The 19,385-nt window shown below is 41.8% G+C and overlaps 1 protein-coding gene across 1 annotated transcript in view; it reads right to left on the bottom strand.

Moving 5' to 3' along the window:
* Window positions 1–984: 984 nt before the first annotated feature.
* Window positions 985–19,385, bottom strand: part of MYL10 (myosin light chain 10) — a 23,236-nt gene continuing 4,835 nt past the window's right edge. Inside the window, exons 2-7 of the mRNA XM_005525854.3 lie at window positions 14,628–14,714; window positions 11,894–11,969; window positions 10,432–10,536; window positions 6,947–7,025; window positions 1,983–2,031; window positions 985–1,226 (exon numbers count right to left, since the gene is read on the bottom strand). Of these exons, the coding sequence (XP_005525911.1) occupies window positions 1,128–1,226; window positions 1,983–2,031; window positions 6,947–7,025; window positions 10,432–10,536; window positions 11,894–11,969; window positions 14,628–14,714 (495 nt within the window). The 3' untranslated portion in view covers window positions 985–1,127. The remainder of the gene's footprint in view (window positions 1,227–1,982; window positions 2,032–6,946; window positions 7,026–10,431; window positions 10,537–11,893; window positions 11,970–14,627; window positions 14,715–19,385) is intronic.

Genomic DNA, 19,385 nt, shown 5'->3' with positions numbered 1-19,385 from the left:
ATGAGGGCAGAATTTGACGTGTTGCCCTCAAGTTTTCTTCCTACAAAGCCTAAGAAGATGGAACCAGAAAATAAGTGGCTTGTTGCTTCCTCTCAGTGTCTGTGGGACTGTAGCTCCAGCAGCACTGATGCACAAGGAAAGCATTTTCATGAGCTGTTAAAACAGCAGAAGCTTGTTTTCCTTTGGCTGCAGCATCCTTCTGCCTCCCACGCAGGAAGTGTTCATGCAATATTCCACATAGGCTGAATATGTCCTGTTCCTAGAAGTCTAAATACAAGAAACTGTAGCCCATTTAAATACCAGGCTGCTCTTGGATTAGAAAAGTGAGAGGTAATCTGCTTTCATGGGCTACAGTTCCAAAATTGTCCTCTTTGTCCTTAGACTTGATGATCTTTGGCCAAACTCATCCTTGCTGTGTGTCTCACCTGTAACCCAAGGATGATGGCAGGGGTGACTGTTGTGTCCTGGACAACCTCCTCCACATAAAAAAGATGTCTCTGAAGGAGGAAATTCATTATGCCTGGATTCTAAGTGTACCTAGGTGAACTTTACTATGAGAGAATCAGCCAGTATTCCACAATTTCTGCTCTTTTGCACCAAAGCAAATGAGTCAAGTGGTTTCAGGAACTGACCACATCACTGAGATGGGGAGGGCATATTGCATATTCACAGGATTGTTTTATTCACACTTCCATTGCTAGGGGCTGTGGAATGGAACATAATTCCATTTGCCAGACACTCTTCCTGGTGCAATAAGTCAGAGGAATTTTCAATTAATACATGGAGCTTATGTATAAAAGACAAGAGGTTAAGAGTGCAGTGCCCAATGAACCATCTGGTGAACATTAGGTTTGTCAATAAATCAAAGAAGCACCAGTTCATCAAGAAAATTCCATTCCAAACCACTGTCAGGAAAAAAAAATATGGGGAAAAAACCCTCACAAAATTGGTATTTTGGTATTTCATAAAAACAGGAGCATTAAATAACTTTAATCTAATTTCAGTTATTTTATTGGTTCTCTTCTGATGACCACATGGCTTCACATCCTGGATGCTTAGCCCTTGTACACGAGAGCGTCATGGAATAACTCAGTGCATTACCACAGGAGAAGCTCCTCTCTTTGCTCTCAGTCTTTCTCCTCACCATGGGTGATAACGTAGCAGAGGTTCTTATAGTCGAGGTTCCCAGAGACATCTGGAGGGAAAGCAGCAAACATCTGGTTGATCTGCCAAGCAAAAAAGAGATAAGTGTCACAGGCTGTGGGACAGCAGCATGAACATCGTTTCATTTTCAACCCAGCTCAGCTCCCTGGTGCTCTGGTCCTTCAACCACCATGGAAAAGTTTTCCTTGGGCTTGGGAAAATTGAAACTGGAGTTGGAACATGACTGGTTAATAAAGTCCTGCTAGAATCCCACAAGTTCCCTGTTGAAAAGAGCTCTCCCTAAAACCCAGGTAAGCCCTGGTTGATAAATGTACAGTCCAGTCTCTGTTCTGACTGGAACAGACTGTCCAGTCTGTTCTGTCCACAGACCAGCTCCACTCTATCTCCTCTTCTGAAAATGAAGTCCCCCTAAATTCCTCCCAACCAGCAGAATCCATGCTCAGTCTCACACAAACCACCAAGTCAGTCCCTCACTTCAGATTTCAAACCAAACAACTCATAGAAATGGAAACCAGAGCACAGTCTCCACCCAAATCCACTTGGACTTCAGTAAATCAGTTGCCCAGCTGCCCATGGGGAAGAACAGCACGAGATAGGCCACACTTGCACTTGGATGGGAGTCCAAAGAATCTATCTGACTTTGATTTAGCCATGGAGCTCTTCAGAAGAGATGCTTTGAATTGTTTCTAATTGCCAGAGCTGATATCAACCTCCTCTCAGTCTGGATTTCAGCTAAATTCATGCATTTAAAGAGGGGCAAGGACTTACTGCTGAACAGGAGCTGGAGCTGGATTTCTGTTTTGAATAAAGTTCCTTACCTCTTCTTGACTGAAGCGGTCTGCCTGTGTCATAAGCATTTCTTTGATGCTGTTCAAATAAAATGAAATAACCTGATTAAAGGGTGATAATGGCACATGACAATTCAGATGGCAAGATCCCTCCTGAAGTTGCATGAAAGAAAATCTGTGTGACCGCATAAATTAGAGCTGTTAATCCTTACATGATATTGTAAGAGATTTTCTGTGGGCACCCATCAGTGTCAATGCCTCGCTCTGCCAACTTATTTCTCTTTTGTGACATTTTATAGAGGTTTAAAATTGTTTAAGGTTATTACTGTAACTGAAATACAGCAATTTTGTATGCTTATCTTAACCTAAAATGCTAGGTTTCCTCACTTGCTGCTTAAAGTTTGGATCACTTAACAAAACCAAAAGAGAGAATATTTTCTGTAAAATCTGAGGATGAAAGGAACAGAGCATGAAATGAGAAAGAGAACTTGAAAGAGAGCTCCAGCCGCTATTCCGAATCATCACCCCAGAATCCTTTATTTGCATGCAGCCATTCCCAGAGGAGGCTGTGGAACTGCATGAGCCCTGCTGCATTTCACGGTGCACTGTCTTGATCTGGAGTCACAGCACTGTAACACGGAGCTTATCCCACACACAATCTGCATCCCGTGCAATTACATCAAAGAGAATATTTTGGGGGCAGACTCTCAGCTGATTTACCTTCTGTTTTAAACACATTGTGGGAAGGCAGTCGAGCATGTAATTTTTTTTTTAATTTTTTTTTTACCTAAGTTTAGAGGTGAATAGAAAAGCCAGGAACAATTATTTCTGTTTCTAGTCTAACCCTGTAGATAAAATGTCTTTATAGCTCCCCAAATTACTCATGTGCTGAGGGCAGCACATGCACCACGTGCTGGGACATCCACCAGTATAAACTCACTTATATTCACATAAACATCCCTTCAATAACATCAATAATTTCCCCTTCCTGTAAAAGAATTCCTGTATTAATCTCACAGTTTTCATTCTCGCTGAAGAGGCAGAGTTGTCTCTTTTTGCCACTACCAAATGTATTTATACATTATCAGACGCAGTTCTGGAGCACTAAAACAAACTGTAAAGCTGTGATAACAGGTGAGCAGTCTGTTGTACAAAAACAAAAGCTGAAGCAAATATAGAAATCTGGTTTGGTTTGGTTTTAGATTTGAAAAAAGGCTGCTTTTTTGAAGAATTTGTTGTGGGGGAGTGAGAGCAGCAGCTCTTCTGGAAGAAACCCTTTCTGCTTTTTAAAGGGAATATTCAAAACTACTTATAATAGAAATCATGCCTGAACAGGAACACTTCCAGGGGAGCAAAATTCACCTACTGTTGGTGCAGATGTTCAGGCAGAACAGTCAATCCTCCATTTCTGCTCCCATGCACTGCACATGAGAAAAATCCCCCAGCCAGAAGTGCAGTTCAGGTGACAAAGCTCCAATGGCACTCACAGCTCTGACAAATGTGACTTTTTCCCAGGAAAAGGCTACACATTCCAGTTTGTAGCAGGGACACACACACACTTCTGCAGATCTTCTTGATATCAAGTGCACATTGGGAAATCCAGAAAGGGAACATTTCAAACAGAGGTTTCTGGGCACTGAATAAGGCTCTTACCCACAAGGACAAGTGTGAAAATATCTGTGCAAGCTTTGGGAAATACTCTGAAGTCACAGACAGAGCTTAAACTATTGCATATATTTTTCCTGTGTTACTTCACCATCCTCTGTAGTTAACTACGTTTCTTCAACTCTTTGTCTCAAGTTTCTGTTTCTGTTCTCTTCATCTGGCCATTTGGTATCAACTGCATTTTTGAAGGCGAATTCTCAAACGATCAGTGGGTGCAAGAGTAGAGAGATCATTCCCCTCAGCATAAATTGATTATTGGATATATATGCCCTTGACAAACATTAGCAAATGTAAACAGGAAGTGTGATCCAGGAAGGAGCTTGGTGAATAGAAGGAAGCAATTTTGTCAGAAGTTACAAATAAACTTCATGGCAAACAAGCCTGAATTAAAAAGAGATCTGGGCACTGTGTGTCTTCTATTCACATGCCTAAAGTATTTAGGGGAAAAGAAAAGATCAAATATCTAATTATAATCTTCTGATGCACAGCCCAGTAGGCTCTGGCACACTCATAAGGAAGAAGGACTGACTAAAGGATCTATGCACATTTTCCATTATTTATTTTATAGGGAAACAAACACTCACAATTTCCAAAGCCAGAAATTATGCACTTTTTTCTTTTTGTATCTTGTTTTCTTTAGAAAGCTTATTTTCTTCTCAAAAAATACCCCCAAAAACCAAACCAAACCCAAATCCATTTGCCTTAACTTCAAAAGCCTGAATGTTATCCCTTGGCCTGGCTCACATCAATTCCTTCTACAGTTACAAGTACCTTGTTGCATTCTGATATTTTAAAAGCCTTTTTAAAAATTACCTGTGAAATCTCTGGGACATTTTTGTTTTTTCTCTGGGTCTGCCCTTTCTACAGTGTTGTCTTGGAGGAAAACAGGTGAGTGGGAAGGAGCAGAGCTCTACAGCTACAGGGAGAATCATCTCTAGCTCAGCTCCAAAGTCCAGCATGCCTGGGACCTCTTCCATCCCCCTGGGTCCATTTTCATCTGGCCCAAATCTGAAAAGTTTCACTGGCCTCAGCATTAGGCACAGTTGGTGTTGGCCTGACTCACTCTGCCCCATGAGTGGCATTTGGGACTGAATCATCCAACCTTTCCAAACACTGCCCCAGTTCACACCAGCTGAGAATGGGACTGAGAGCATTTTCTCTTTTTGACATCATGCTGTGGGAAGGGTTTTATGTGTGGTATAATGATGCGGACAAACAAAGTCTGTCATTGAATTTGGAAGTAAGTTATAAACTCCTGGAGCTTCTGGAAAGGTTAGAAGGCTCCATCCCAGCTACCATCACATGGACTGAGTGAGTCATTTCCAGACTAGAGGTGAAAACACGCAGAGGGAAGAGACATAAAAATCCCCAGAAGGATGTTAACTCCATGATCATAAAAAAGAAGTTCTGATTAAAAGGTCAGCATGGCTGGTTTTGGAGAGAAACACTCCAGGATTTTTTTAATATGGAGAAATATTATTTATTAGCATTAACTGTCACATTGAAATGGCTGCATGAGCCAACAGAAAAATTATTTCAAAACTTCAAATGTCTACATTTTGGAAGCATATGAATAGAAGTTAAACCTCAAAGACATCCACGGAATTGATTTAATGGTTTGTTCTGTAATGATCAACATTACCCTCGGGTCTAATAAGTAAACATTATGCTCTGTTGTGGTGATGAACTAAAACAATTGTCTAATGTTAGCAGTGCAGTGGGGGTGGGGACAAGGTTGACCTTTTCCATCAAGGAAAAATAAAATATTTCTCTCTCATCTTCATTTTGGAGTGTGATACTGCATTCCTAATTTGCCCCAAACTCCAACTGGCTTCCAGCACCCAAGGAATGTAGAGCTGGACACGGGGTGGCAAGCTGCAGATTTTATATGCAGGATATTGTTACAGATAGTGGTGGGAAATACAACATTTCATGGGTTCTGGAGTATCAGAAGTTCATATTTCATGGATGTGATTTCACTACTGTGTGATCTGCCCTATTTGGCGACAGGCTACATTTATTCTGTTGTTTGAGTCACTTCTGATATGATCCCCTGACTGGTCTTCCCAAGCTTTTTGGGTGATGTTAACCCCAAAACCATAAGGACAACTCTTAACCCTCTGTTCCTTCTGATTGATTGCTACATCCACTTGTGTTTTAATTAATTTGGAAGTTCTTACTCAAAGGACTGTCTCTCTTATTTTGCATTTTGCAGAAGTTTTCTCAGACCCGCTGGAGTACTGCCATAGAAAACCACCTTGGTAAAGGAAAGATTGTACCTGAATTTTACATTTTCAACTAACTTTCATCAATAATTGCAGATAATGACATGGAAATCTCCACAGGGTTCTGGTCAGAGGCTATCACAACATAAGCAGAAATAATTGATGCAAATACAATTTTGTAACTCATGGTTCCCTGATAGATTTCCTGTACATATCATGCTTTATAAAATCTACCTGAAATGGCTGCTGCAGTAGAAGTACAAGTCCCAAATTCACAATGAAATTTCAGCATATGAACAAATTTAAACATATGCATGAATCTAGGTACATAAAACACTTCTCTGGAGCAATAGGTCAAACCTCCTTATCCCCTGCCCTGATTTGATATCATTTATCTCACTCACCTGAAGTCCTATTTGCACCATTCTGGCAGTGCAAGGAGGGTCTGCATTTGTGCAAATACCTCTTAAAGTCCTTTTACATTGCTTTTTTGGTGCAACAGGATATGAATACAAATTAGGTTCTGCCTCCTTATTTAAAAATAGCCATATTGACAATAATTGCCAGATTATTAATAGTATTATTCGGTTTGGCTTTCACCATATCTAGTGGAATTTTACAGCAAATTATTTCTAGAAGCAGAAGGCTCAAATGATAAACACATAAAAAAGGAAAACGTCCTGCACTAAAACCATGTCTCAGAGTTAATTAAATTGATCACTTTTTTAAAGAAGGGAGTAGCTTTCCCAATTTAGTCAAGTACTGAGAGTTAGGCACCAGACATTCATTTTAATTTTACATATGGAGTTAATTTACAAAGAGTCATGCGTCGATTTATATCCAGACCTTCAAAAAGAGGCTATCTAATGGCCTACATGTGATTATATTTCCGTTGGCTCTTGCAATGTCTGAAGACAATAACATCTCTTTTTGGTATACAAATACATTCATACAACAGTCCAGACTTACAACTCTGGCTTACAAAGCTAAATGTTTCTCTGCCTCTTAAAATACTATGAAAAATACATCTTTTAAGTAGTTCTTTAAAACTCTGCAATTATTATTATTGTTGTTATTCTTCTAAAGGATTTGAAATAAACTTACTAGTCTGCCTTTATGCGGCCTTTTCCTTCTGGGTCAAAAATCTTAAAAGCATTCAGAATGGTTTCTTCTGGGTCCGTGCCTAAAATTAATGAAATATAATTTAGAAGGCTGGATGTATTTCTCTGTCTGCAGAATACTTGCTAAGTAATTGCATTCACTTGAAAACAGTGCAAAATGGAGAATTCTGCAGTTGTGGGTTTGGAGACAAAGGTTCCCTAAGTCGGCAGCATTTGTCATGTCAGATAAACAATAGAGGTGAATAGTTCAATGCTCAGAAGCTTAAAAATAATAACTCATATCTATTCAATGTCTGCAGGAGAGAAAACTTCCAGGAACTGGTCTCCAATATCAGTACCCAGAGGATTAGTGGCTTTCAGAAATGAAAATATAACAAACTGTTCCCCTCACTGGCTTCCTTTAATCTTGCACTGTACGTTCCTTCTAAAAACATTTTTTGATGTTACTTGTTCTTGGCCATATAGAGAAGAGGTTATTTCCCTGACTAAAGGAAATGGAGCTCATCATAAAATCCAAATGCCAATGGAATGCAATGGAAATAGGATGATCAATGTGAGATGGTGATCTGCACTGAAATCCCATTGTGCCCTTCCCCTTAAGTGTCTCTTCATTAAGTGTTACTTACAGAAACAGGATGGTTTAAAGAATTAGACTGTGGCTGCAAGATTTTGCTTCTGCCCTTAGCTGGGCCACAGATTTTTGGTATGACTTTAATAACCCTTTCCCTCTGTTCCCAGCAGTAAAATGATTGTAATGGTCTTCCTTTTCTTCCTTCCATTATCTATCCCATCTCTTTAGACTGGAAAACATTTGTGTCAGGGACTTGTTTTCACAGTGCCTTAATCTTGGCTGGGGCTTCTGACTATTCTGTAATACTGCAGACTCTGAGTACACTCATTTTCAACCCACACCAAAGGATACACCGTGTACTCTGTTTCTGACTATTCCCCAATATTTCAAAATATTACTGTAGTATACAGAATACAAATCTTTGTACAGCTGTAGGAAACCAGGTTTACAAGCAGATGAACTGATTCCATGGACAAAATGAAGCTATTTGGTATGCTGAAGGAGTGATTAAAAAAGGATACGACACAAAGGGTTGCAGATTCAAAGTTTGTTTCAAAGTTTGGCAGAGGTAGAACCAGAACAGAACCCAGCCAAGGTTCCCTACTCTACAGACTCTCCTGATGCCTTCACAGTTTGCTTTGTTTGAAAGCTTTCACAAGGATTAGCAGGATCCTAGAGGATATAATGGTGAACAAACCTCGGGCTAGATGGCCTCCTCCTTGCCACACAATGCCCATGTATATTATTTTTGCCAAGCTGTGGGCAATGTATCCAAACTGCAATGAATCTGTGATCAATACAAAGAGCATTGGTGTTTAATGAGTGTTTTGATTGTCCCATGAAGAGAAACATCCCCCAGCTCCAAGGAGAGGGCTGCATTTTAAGTAGTCACCGCTGTGGGGGGGATTTTTTTTCCTTACTGTGTTTTACATTTTCTACTCTGTCATATCCTTGGACTTTGGCTTTGAAGAGAAGCAATGCAGCAGGCATTCTTTATTGATTAGCTGGTAAATAAAGTGGTTTCTTTGATGTGCGGCATCTCTGTTTTCTGTACAAATTGTATTATTCTGACTCCCTGTAGAAGCAGCTCCATGTGGTTGGCATTAACATAAACCGAGTTTTGTTAGCTGTTCATCTGGCATCATAATCTCAACATACAAAGCTAAAGCTCATCCTGAAAATCCCAGCTTCCCCTTTATGACAGAAATCAATTATAGCACAACAAATTTTACTTAGAAAGCACCTTTCACCAAATTCTCTGAGTGGTACTTAGCTAATAAAGAGTGTTGCAAAATTGCCATATCCACTTCCTCTAGCCCTTTCTCCCTTTCTAATTGCACTACAAAGGCTCTTCATCCCAATTAGTTTTGATTGGGAATGTGCAGTCTTTTGGCTCTGCTTCCTTTGCATGACAAACCCAACCAGAAGGGCATGACAAGCACAGCTGTGATTTTCCCTTCACCAAATGGAAATTAAAAAAAACCCTCCTCCTTTGCTAGTAGCCAACAGGAAACCTGCAGACAAGAGGGTTCTGCTTTGCCATTCACCTTCCTGTGCTGGCTCTGCTTTTAGGCCACAGGACTGGCAGGGCCAGAGGCTTTGCCAGCTCCAGCAACTGTACAGGGCAAGGGGGAAGAAGGGAGAGGAGGAAGAGGGGAGAGGAGGAAGAGCTCATTTCCATGCTCACAAATGGAATGGGCAGCAGGACACGCCACAACAAACATCCACATATCCCAGGAGGAAGAATATGGAGGAAGGCACTCCCTGCTCTGCCAGAAGACACCTGGAATGTCCTGGTGGAGGTACCACAGACAGGTTGATATCTGGGGAATAAAATCCTCTCCTCAGTCAGCCTTCTCCATCACCTCTCATGCCTACCAGACTTCCTGCCCTCTTTAGCAAGAGTGTCTTTCTTCCAAAACCAACTGCATGAATTCTTTCTTTCAGACCTCTCTATTTTCCATTCCAAGCATAGAAAACCCTTCACTGGAATTGTGTTCAGCAATATAAAGCCAAAGTCCAGCAACAAAACAATAAATGTTTTGAAGAAAATAGGATCTGATTTTTCCATTTTTCTATTCATTAGCTATTTTAACAAACTTCTGGAATGTGCTTGGCTAAGGCCAGCCCTGCTTTGAAGGCTTTCACCTTTCTCTTATGCCTGTAGGAAGATGACTGGATTTCTGTCTTGGTCTCACACCCCCTCTCTTGCAGTTTCCAGCCATTAACTGGAGAAGAGACATGACTAAATTACCAGCTCACACAGCAAATTTCCTGAACTTCCCACAGTGTTCCCTATATATTCTGTGGCAATGGGTAAAATCCCTCTCTCTTATCATTGTAAATCCACTGAAATTTAATTATTTCAATTTATCCACTGCATTAAGGATTATTTAGTGAAATCTTCACCTAATGGCAAAATCACTATTGACCTCAAGCGACACTGAGGCTGGGCCACCGAGTTACAATGAATACAGAAAATGAGGGAAGCCCATGTTTGCTTTATGTGACAAAGGCGTGCAAAAAGAGTGGGTTTTTAGCAATGCTTAAAACCAGCAAACACTGGGAGTGCTGTGACTAGAGCATGAGCATGAGTTCAGCCTTCTGATGGTGAATAACTCCCCTGCACTGTGCTCCAGGCTGCTGAGGTTTCACCACCTTCTGGACCCCAACTCACCACTTTCATGTTAGCTTGTGTAAACTAAATCAGACCTTTGAACTGTCCTCTGCACCGTCCCTTAGCCTTTCATGCTTCCCCTCTGTCTGCAAAACTGGAGATCCCTCCTTGCCTCTAAGCATTGTTCTGTGGAGACATTATTATAATTTGCAAGGTGCTGAGATATTTCAGTGCCGAGGATCTCTGACAGATACCTCTCCAATCCCCCAGAGGTACTTACCTTTCAGCTTTTCCCCAAACATTGTAAGGAAGACAGTGAAGTTAATAGGACCTGGCGCCTCCTTCACCATGTCTTCAAGCTCTTCATTCTTGACATTCAGACGACCTGCAGCAGAGATCATTTTTCATAATAAATCACAAATTGTGTTTCGAAAAACGATTCCCATTCATCTCCTCCCACTGGGGAGCTCAGGGCTCTGTGCAACTTTGCTAATAACATGGTAGAACACAACTCCCAAATACCCCAGTGAAAAAGAAATTGGCAGAGCTGGCTCTGAGATCAAAGGGTGACTGAAGGAGCAAGAAGGATAAATAACACAGACATGGCCAGCAGTGGACGAGAGAAGGGGCACTTCCAAATAAACTGCCTTTTGGGTTGGGGCTTTATTTTTTACCTCAGGTGAAATATGGGCCCCACTGATATTAATTTAGCAGAGATGAAAGTGACTGAAGTGAATCCAAGGTCTTGTCTTTGCCCTCCTGGATATTGAGACACCTCTCTGAGTAGAGGGCAGAGGGATGAGCTGAGCAGTGGTATCCCTTCCCCATCCTTGTGCAGCCCCATTGATGAGAATTTAGACCCTGGAAACCCTCCTCAAATCAAGTGGTAATTTGCTGTGAATGTACTTTATAGGCATTGAAAGACTTCACTGAACAGGAAAGATAGCAGAACTTGGCCTTAAGAAATAAATATTTCAGGGTAACAGTAGCTACAGGCCAAAGTTTGCAAACCTCATTGTCACAATAAAGAGTTCAGGAGCTTCTGCTCCTTACACTGACTCTGCTGGCGTCTGATTCCACCCCGGGGAGCACTAAAGATTCTTATCAAGCTCTTTTTAATAAGCTCCAGATGGCAAAAGCCCAAATGCCTACATCACTGTTCAAGCCTCAGATGCTGCAACGAGGATTCAACTCCAGGTTCGGGATTATGAGTGCTTGAATTTTTTCTTTCCTTGGGAAGATTTGCTCTAATCTGCTTGATATTATCAAGATTATGACAGCCATGGAATGGACAATACCTAATCTCGTGCACATTTCACCCCACGCAAACTCACAGCAGCACAGAACTCCACATGAAGCCCTCCTAGGTTTGTGTGGGCTGAGGGCAGCTAGTCCATGACTGCAGTGCTAATCAGTGGATATTCCATGGCTCCCAGATGAAAAAGCCTGGATTCAGAGGCAAATCAGAAATGCCTGGCATGGACCCCTGCTTGGGCAGGCTTCTACTGAAATAGTTGCAGGGAGGGGATCAGACCTTCATTCCCCTCCCTGCTCAGGAGACTTCCCAGCTGCAGCTCTGTAGTGAGATCCCAGAAACCAAAGGGAGGAAGGTCAAACTGAACAGGTTTTCTTTCTCCCCCTGTGTATCTCATTTCTTCCCCCACTGTCATTCTAATACCAACCTTTCTTCTGTGCTTGAAATTGAGACAGCATATCTCCTAAGTATTGAATTATTTGTTTACCTAGTGCAGCAAATGTGTCTCTCAAGTCTGCTTTGTCAATAAAGCCGTCCCTGTTCTGATCCATGATGGTAAAAGCCTGTGGAAGGAAAAGGAACAGCTATTGCCATTTCCATGGCACAGGACAGTGTTCCAATCACACACATCAGTCCATGGGAAGATGATATTCATGCTGTAAAAAGGAATATTTAACTTCCTTTGATTCCTCCACATCATTGCACTTTCCTCACTTTCAACACATTACAGTATCTTGGCAAGGGGCTTAATTAAATCCAGCCAAACCTCTTCTTACTAAATTAATGCTCAGTGCAGCGTGCATTGGGCTGAAGCCAATGCTGGCAGCTCCAGCCATTCAGCCCTTAACCCATAAAAGTTTGAATTAGGGAGGCTTTAGCCAGGGCAGATTAAGCCAGAGGTTGCTCTGTGTTTTTACCTTCCCCATACCCCATTCTTTGAATGAGGCTGAAATGCTTCTGTAAAACATTTCATTTCTGTGGGTATCTCTCTGCTCTCAACCTGAAGTCAATTCCTCCTGGGCCTTAGAATGATCCATCACACAGAGATAGCTGAACTTTCAAAAGTACAGAAAAATGTAGGTTCCATAAGGTTATTTATTCAAAGTTCTTTCCCCTTTCCAATACACTGCATCTTTGAGACTGTGCTGTGTGCTCTGACTGACACTGATGTGCTGACCTTGAATACTCTTGTCAGGCAAAATTTAACTTCCAATAGAAAAAAAGCAGTTGTTTTTTATTTTTATTTTCAGCCAACATGGATTTCATGTGCTCTAACCATTGTTTACCAAGCCAGCTAACTTGGTAAACAGCTCATCTATCTGTTTACCCATTTGTGTGTCCATCTCTTGGTTGCCATCACACTTATAATGTTTCATTGATTTGGAAAGGTTTTAATGACCTGAAATTCCCCTGGTCATGCTATGGGGAATATTAGTTGATTCTGGCATGACTCTGAAGCTGGTCATCTGTCTGACAGGCACATCAGTATGGGAGAGTATCTTTGCAATGGTCAGGAATTATTCTTTCTTCAGTGTTCCCCTGAGACTGCAGTAACTTGCAGAGTTTTAAAGCCTGCTGCCCTACAGGGTGAACTTCTTCCCATGAACAAGTTATGTCCACACATCTTCAGGTATTTTCTCCTCCAGCTTTTCTTGCACTGCCCACAGCCCAGTTTGCCCATGGGGTTCCTTTCAGCATTATGTTCATAATTTTACATTTACCTTCCAAACCATCCCCTTAAAAAAAATTCAGCCCAACTCTTTAGAGATGTTTTGCCCTTGCTTTAAATGGTGATTCCCCACAACTTGGAAGCAAAAGAGAAAGAAAATATAAAGAGCAAAGCTGAACTCAGGCAGCTCACAGGAGACAGGAAGAGCATCAGGCACTGCAATGGATGAATTTTAAATAACAGAATAGCAATGCTGAAACAGTTGCTGATGAGCTGAAATCTCTAGATAAAAATGTTCTAATCCAAACCAGCCTTTCAGAAATACATGTCCCAAGTATGCAGTTCCTAGACACAACATGGTTTTGGGTTTCACTCGACCACTCCACTGTCTCATGCTTTTGCCATTATTCTGCCACCATCCTCCTAGAAATGCTCCTGGTGTTATCATATTAAGAGAAGATCAAATAGTGGCATTCTGTCCAGTTCTTTTTGTTGGTCCATCTTCAAGCACTAATTCTTAGAGAAAATGAAATGGAGGTTACTAGGATATGGAGAAGAAGTGGGAGAAGGGAGTCAAACATGTTCCCATTGACTGTGGGGAAATGATTAGTGGTTCAAATTAATTTAGCTGGGTCATATTCCCAGGCCTTGCCTTGGGGTTTAGTCCCCTTCATCACTGAGCCTTCCTGGTGGGAATCCTCAAGAAAAGTAAACTCGAAAGCCCTGTGAAAGCACAAAATGAAACAGCAGACATTTATCACACTGGAAATTGCTTTGGAGATACGAGTCAGAAAAAATGGGAAAAAAATCAGTAATTTAAAATGACAAACCAGTGCAGAATGTGATGGTCTCATGGACACTCTAGATTGTCCACACAGAAAAAGAGCACAAACTCATCAAACAGATTGTCTGTCTTTTATGTGCTCCAGCATTTAGGCCACCCCATCAGTTTTACAGGTAACTACAATGCATGGAACAGCAAATCCCTTGGGAGCTGAAAGATGCTTAGCTCATCTCCACATGTTGTCTTGTTTTATTGGTATTTGTGGAGAAAGTTGGCTGAGGGCTTCTTGGCATTTTCATTCCTAGTTTGTGGCAGCTTCAGAAGGGCACAAATATTTTCTGTTGCTGTTGTGGAACAGAGCGCAAATGAAAGCCCTGGTTCAGCCTGGCACCTCTATTCAGGACAATGCCTGATTTAGAATATCACTTAACTTTTAACATGTGCTCAAGTGTTTTCCTGAATCAGGGCTGAAGTGGATGAGAGGACAATTTTCCTTTATTTTGGGGTGGGGGATTGGATGCTTTTCAAATAAGTCTTGAGCTTGAAACAGGGGAGTGAGTGAGGGAAGTAAGGAAAGAAAGAATGAAAGAAAGAACAAACAAACACACAAGGAAAATGATCTACCAGCCAAAACCACAGGGATGATTCAGAAAACAACTGTGTGTTCTATTAAAGCAGATGGAGAATTGAATAAGGATTACAAACAAAACCTATGTTATTCATTAGCAATAACAGGAGACTATAGAGAACAGCAGAGTAGTGACCAACCTCTTTGAACTCCTGGATCTGGGTTTGTTCAAACATAGAGAAAACATTGGAACCACCTTCTATCTTCTTCTTTGCCTTTTTGGGAGCCTGTAGTACAAATAAGAAGATCAAATACATATTCCTTTGTCTGTTAAGCACCCATGAAAACAAATCACATCTTCAACAGAAGGTAAAAACTGCACAGTCATATAATACAAGAGGATTGTGCTTTGTTATTACAAGGTTTTAAAATTCAATCTTATAGACAGATAGATTTAGATATATAAATATATAGGATTGAATATATATATACAAGGGATAAAAACTGCTGCCTTATTAACAGATTGAGGCCTTTTGCCACTCCCTGCTGTGTCCTGGGACCTGAGAGCTCAGATAAACCAGGACAGTTTGTCACTGTGCTGCCTTCAGAAAGGTGAGGGACCCAAAGTGTGCTCAGCATCCTCCCTGGTGCGCTGTTTGCTCCCCTGAGGAGCTGCCTGTTCCTTGGGCAGGGTCACCTCCACCTCAGAGCATCCCAGACCCTTCCACACAGGGATCACTCCCCTTCCACACTGGCTCTGCAGAGCTCAGTGGTGACATCCTGATGGTGTCACTTGGAGATTAGGAGCTAGAATTCCCAGCCTGCTGTTCTCAAGAAATTCCAGAACTCGGGTAAGTGCCCACAAGGGCTCCTTCTTCCCAGTTCCCATGCTGGGACTGGCAGCCAGACTCCAAGCAAGGCCCTGCATGAAGACTCAGCTCAGGAACTATGAAGGGAAGTTATATCATTTCCTACTCACACAGAAATGTTTAGAAATCTGCTTGGTCTGGACCAGCACTGACAGAACAGATTAATCCTTCCCAAGCAGGAACACCTTCCAGTTTTGGAATCTATTCCTGAACCAACCTATGGCACTGCAGTGCAGCACCTTACCAGACCGTGTTATTTTAATATTCAAGATAGTCATCTTAAATGAAAGGGCAGGAGTGCTTTTATCACCATTCCTTGAGTCTGGAGGCTGAGACAGAGCAAGATTGGGGAAAGAGCTACAATGATATCTAAGAATCTAATGCTCACTAAAAATCAGTCAGAACTAGGCTTCATTAAATATCTTTGAATTAGGGCCCAACCAACTTGCCTAAGACAATACAGTTCCTGTTCTGCAGTAAAGAATAAAATCTGTGATTCCAAAGGATTACAGCAGTGTTTTAACCACAGCATCATCCTTACTTGGGGCAGGATAATGAGCTGCATCGCCTTTTGAGTTCCCTTCCAGACAGATTACTTTTTTCTTTATCATTTTTACTTTTAAACTTCATTATCATAGTCCCACCTGGTTCTCGTGTCACAGAAAATTAGGCTTACTTAGTTTGGGCTATTCTGCATGAAACAGAAGGCAACTTCTACTGTCTCCTTTCATCAAAATAAAAAAGCCTGTGAAAGTTCAAATTCAATACTGATTTCAAATATCCTGAGGAGCAGAGCAGCTCAAGGAAATATTCCCACTTGACTCTGCTTGAAGCATACATTGTCTGATCAATTTAATTTGCCAGGCAGATTTCTGCACTCAGCCACCCTGGTTTAGATCCCAGGATATGGAAGGGGGAAATCAGGGCAATGTTAGACACTCTTCCCCATACCCACACTCCAGACCTGTCAAGCTCCTATCAGATAATTCAAAGAACTAAAATCTGGAAATAGAAATGGAAATTAAGTGAAAAATATACTTGTAGCGAGGATAAAAACAAGGATAGAATGCCACCACAGGCATGGAAAAAAGAAGTTAATAAGTGGAATGTTTAATGAATGTAGAAATATTGATTTTGGAATAAACAGATTCCCTCCTCCTCCTCCACATGAAATAAGTGTTATTTTGAGCAGTAATGGGCAATCTTCCACATAACGTGAGGTGCCTGGAGGAGGCTTTCAACACTTCCAGATCGAATGGAAATATTCAGAACAATCCCACGTATTTACGTGTATTTGTTCCCTGAGGGAAAGGGGAAGCAGATGTTCCCCAGGGGAGAGCACTGCCAGCTGTGGGGGGACTGACCACAGGGCTGGGGGCTCGGATGGGGCACTGGGGCTGCTTCTGCTGGGCTCCTGGAGCTGCTCCTCCTGCACACAAAACAGGCTTTGCCCCCCTCATGGTCTGTTCTGTGGCCAAACACAGCATCCATGCTCAGCCTGATAAATATTCCCCGTGCTAGAAAACCATCTGCATTTTTTCAGCTATCACCACCAGTGGGGTCCAGCTCTTCTAAATGCCAAACACTGACAATTCCTCCATTATTCCTCAGTTTATTGGGTTCTCTGGGCTGTAAGGCTTCAAGCAAGGGCTATAGCTGTAAGGAAGGATCAGATAAATGCAAAAGCTGCACCTCAAGATCTATTAGAAACAGGCCAGCAAGTCAAAAACCACCCCAAAACTTCTGATAGTTAGTGGAGTCCTTTTCAAGGAAAAGACTGAAAACTGATTATACAGGGAACAATTACTGTAGTATAATAGAATGTTTTGGGTTGGGAGGGACATTAAAAATAATTTGCTTCCAGCCTAGAAGTACTAGAAAAATTTATCCTAACATATTTCTTCACTGTTACTCTCTGGTTTGTTGTCTCCAGGGCCCATGATGCTCAATCAATTTTTAGTTTTTCTGCTGAAGGCCTGGATCTGGATCCTATTTATGACCTGCTCATAAATAGGAGAGGGCTGAGACCACCAATACCTTTCACAGGGGCCCATGAACAGCTGCCAGCTGGGGTTGGTTTCCATCACCAGGTTCAAGCTAAGTCTTTTAGCATCCAACACAGAGCATCTTGGATTACCAGTTCCCAGTACTGGGAATGCAGCTTACCTGCCCTAAAAAGCCAGGGAATTTGTAATCACAGAAAGAACTGCATCCCAATTTGCATAATTTGGGCAGGGAGAAGCAATGAGGAGGAAGGCTGAGAGAGAAGTAGGTGGAGCAGGAGCAGAACAGAGTTCATTGTCTTTCTGGTGGGTAACTTGAATTGAAAGACAGCTCTGAGAGAACAGAAACAGGTCTGTGTTACAGAAAATAATAACTCTGAGAATAAAATAGTTCTGTGCTGCTGTCTGACAATTCCAAACACTCCAGAATTTTTTAATGAACACAATCAGGATTCTGACTCCAGAGTCTCTCTCTGAAAGAGTGGCATATCAAAAGGAACATCACAGAACTGAGCAAACATATGGCTTCTAAGACGTCAAGGATTTAGTAGGTGACCCACAGAGGAGAAAGTGGGTGACTGACACATCACTTCTGCCTCCCTTGATTTCCCCACTCTTGAAACCAAAGTGTGCCAGGCTGCACTTTGCAAAGATAGAGCAGCTCTCATTGCAACATGTGCTGTGAGACTGACATACAAAACGTGCCAGATGAGAAACTGAAGAGCTCAGGGTCCCCTGGGCTCGGATTCCGAGGCCTCAATAGCACAGCAGTGGGAAGAATGTTGCAACAACTGAACAAGCCTATTAATATTCCTGCCTGAGCATATTAATCATCCCATTGTGAAGAAAACAACACTTCACTTTAGAGGAGAAACCACAGGCTTGTCGCGTATCACTCATTTGTCTTACCAGTGTTAGCACTCTTTCAATTAGCCTGGGTTCTAAAGGGTCTTTTTTTCGTTGTTGTTTTGTTTGGTTGGTTTTGGTTTGTTTTAGAGGTTTTAAATGAAGAAATGGAGCCATATCAAAATCTGGTCCCAAGAAAACTCTGTTGTACCAGACATTTTCTTTGAGCTGAGATTCCCTTACTGAGGTTCTTTATTTTTCTCCTTTCTGGCAGAGTCAGGGAGCCCAAAAGAACCAGGGTGTGGAGGGACACAGGCAGGCAGAGCCAATGAGTGTTTGTGGCCTTTGCCTCTCTGGATGTAAGAACAGGGATCCATTTCTTATATGCTGCAAAGGTGTCGGGGGGGATGTTCAAGTGAAGAGGGAAATTTGATTTCAGGGTCACCTAGAAGAAAATGGGGCAGGGAATCACTTTCTGTCTCTACATACAAAGGAGGAGGGAGATGAAAATACCTTATTCTTACTTCAGAACATGAGGCATTGTTTGCCCTGATAAATTCATAAAGAGGTGATGCTAGAGCAGATCCATGACACTGGATTATTGCAGAGCTTTATCATCTTCACCCCTCAGTGTGTTTTGCAGACAACCCAGAAAAATATGGAAAACCAGGCAAGTTGCTGCAGGGTGAGCAAGGTCCCTCAGTGGCTGCTCAAGGGCACAGTGGTACCCTTCAGTAAGTAGGAATTAACCAACCTCCACTTGGCATTTCCTGCAGTGCAGAAACATCTCCACAGGCAGTCAAGAGAGAGGGGCAGCACTCTGCCACAAGCCACAGCTTTGGTTTGGTTTGGTTTGGTTTGGTTTGGTTTGGTTTGGTTTGGTTTGGTTTGGTGAGGTCACTTCCTTGTTTAGTCCATCATGCTTTAAGCTCCACAGAAAATACTCTTAATAATTAACGAGGACACAGTGTGGTGTTCCTGACAGCAAAGTCAAAAAACACAAGCAGAAACACTCAGCCACTCATTGTGTCTTCTAATTTTTCTACCAAAACCAACCTCAGTGGATAAGCAGGGAGAGAGCCCTGCAGGGAGAATCAGAAGTGGACACTGTTAAGAGCCTGATTCTGTTGTCTTGTATCCTTAAGTGTTTATTCACTCCAGGACAAGGTAGACATAAGATACCACCAGGCTTTTACGCTTCACATTTTGTACTTCCTTCCTCTGCAACTACATCTACAAC

The sequence above is a fragment of the Pseudopodoces humilis genome, chromosome 23 (genome assembly GCF_049639895.1).
Source record: "Pseudopodoces humilis isolate 2021_Gansu_Grassland_sample_001 chromosome 23, ASM4963989v1, whole genome shotgun sequence".
Taxonomy (NCBI): domain Eukaryota; kingdom Metazoa; phylum Chordata; class Aves; order Passeriformes; family Paridae; genus Pseudopodoces; species Pseudopodoces humilis.
Note: the sequence above shows the minus strand (reverse complement) of the source record. Positions and strands in the feature narration are given on the sequence as shown.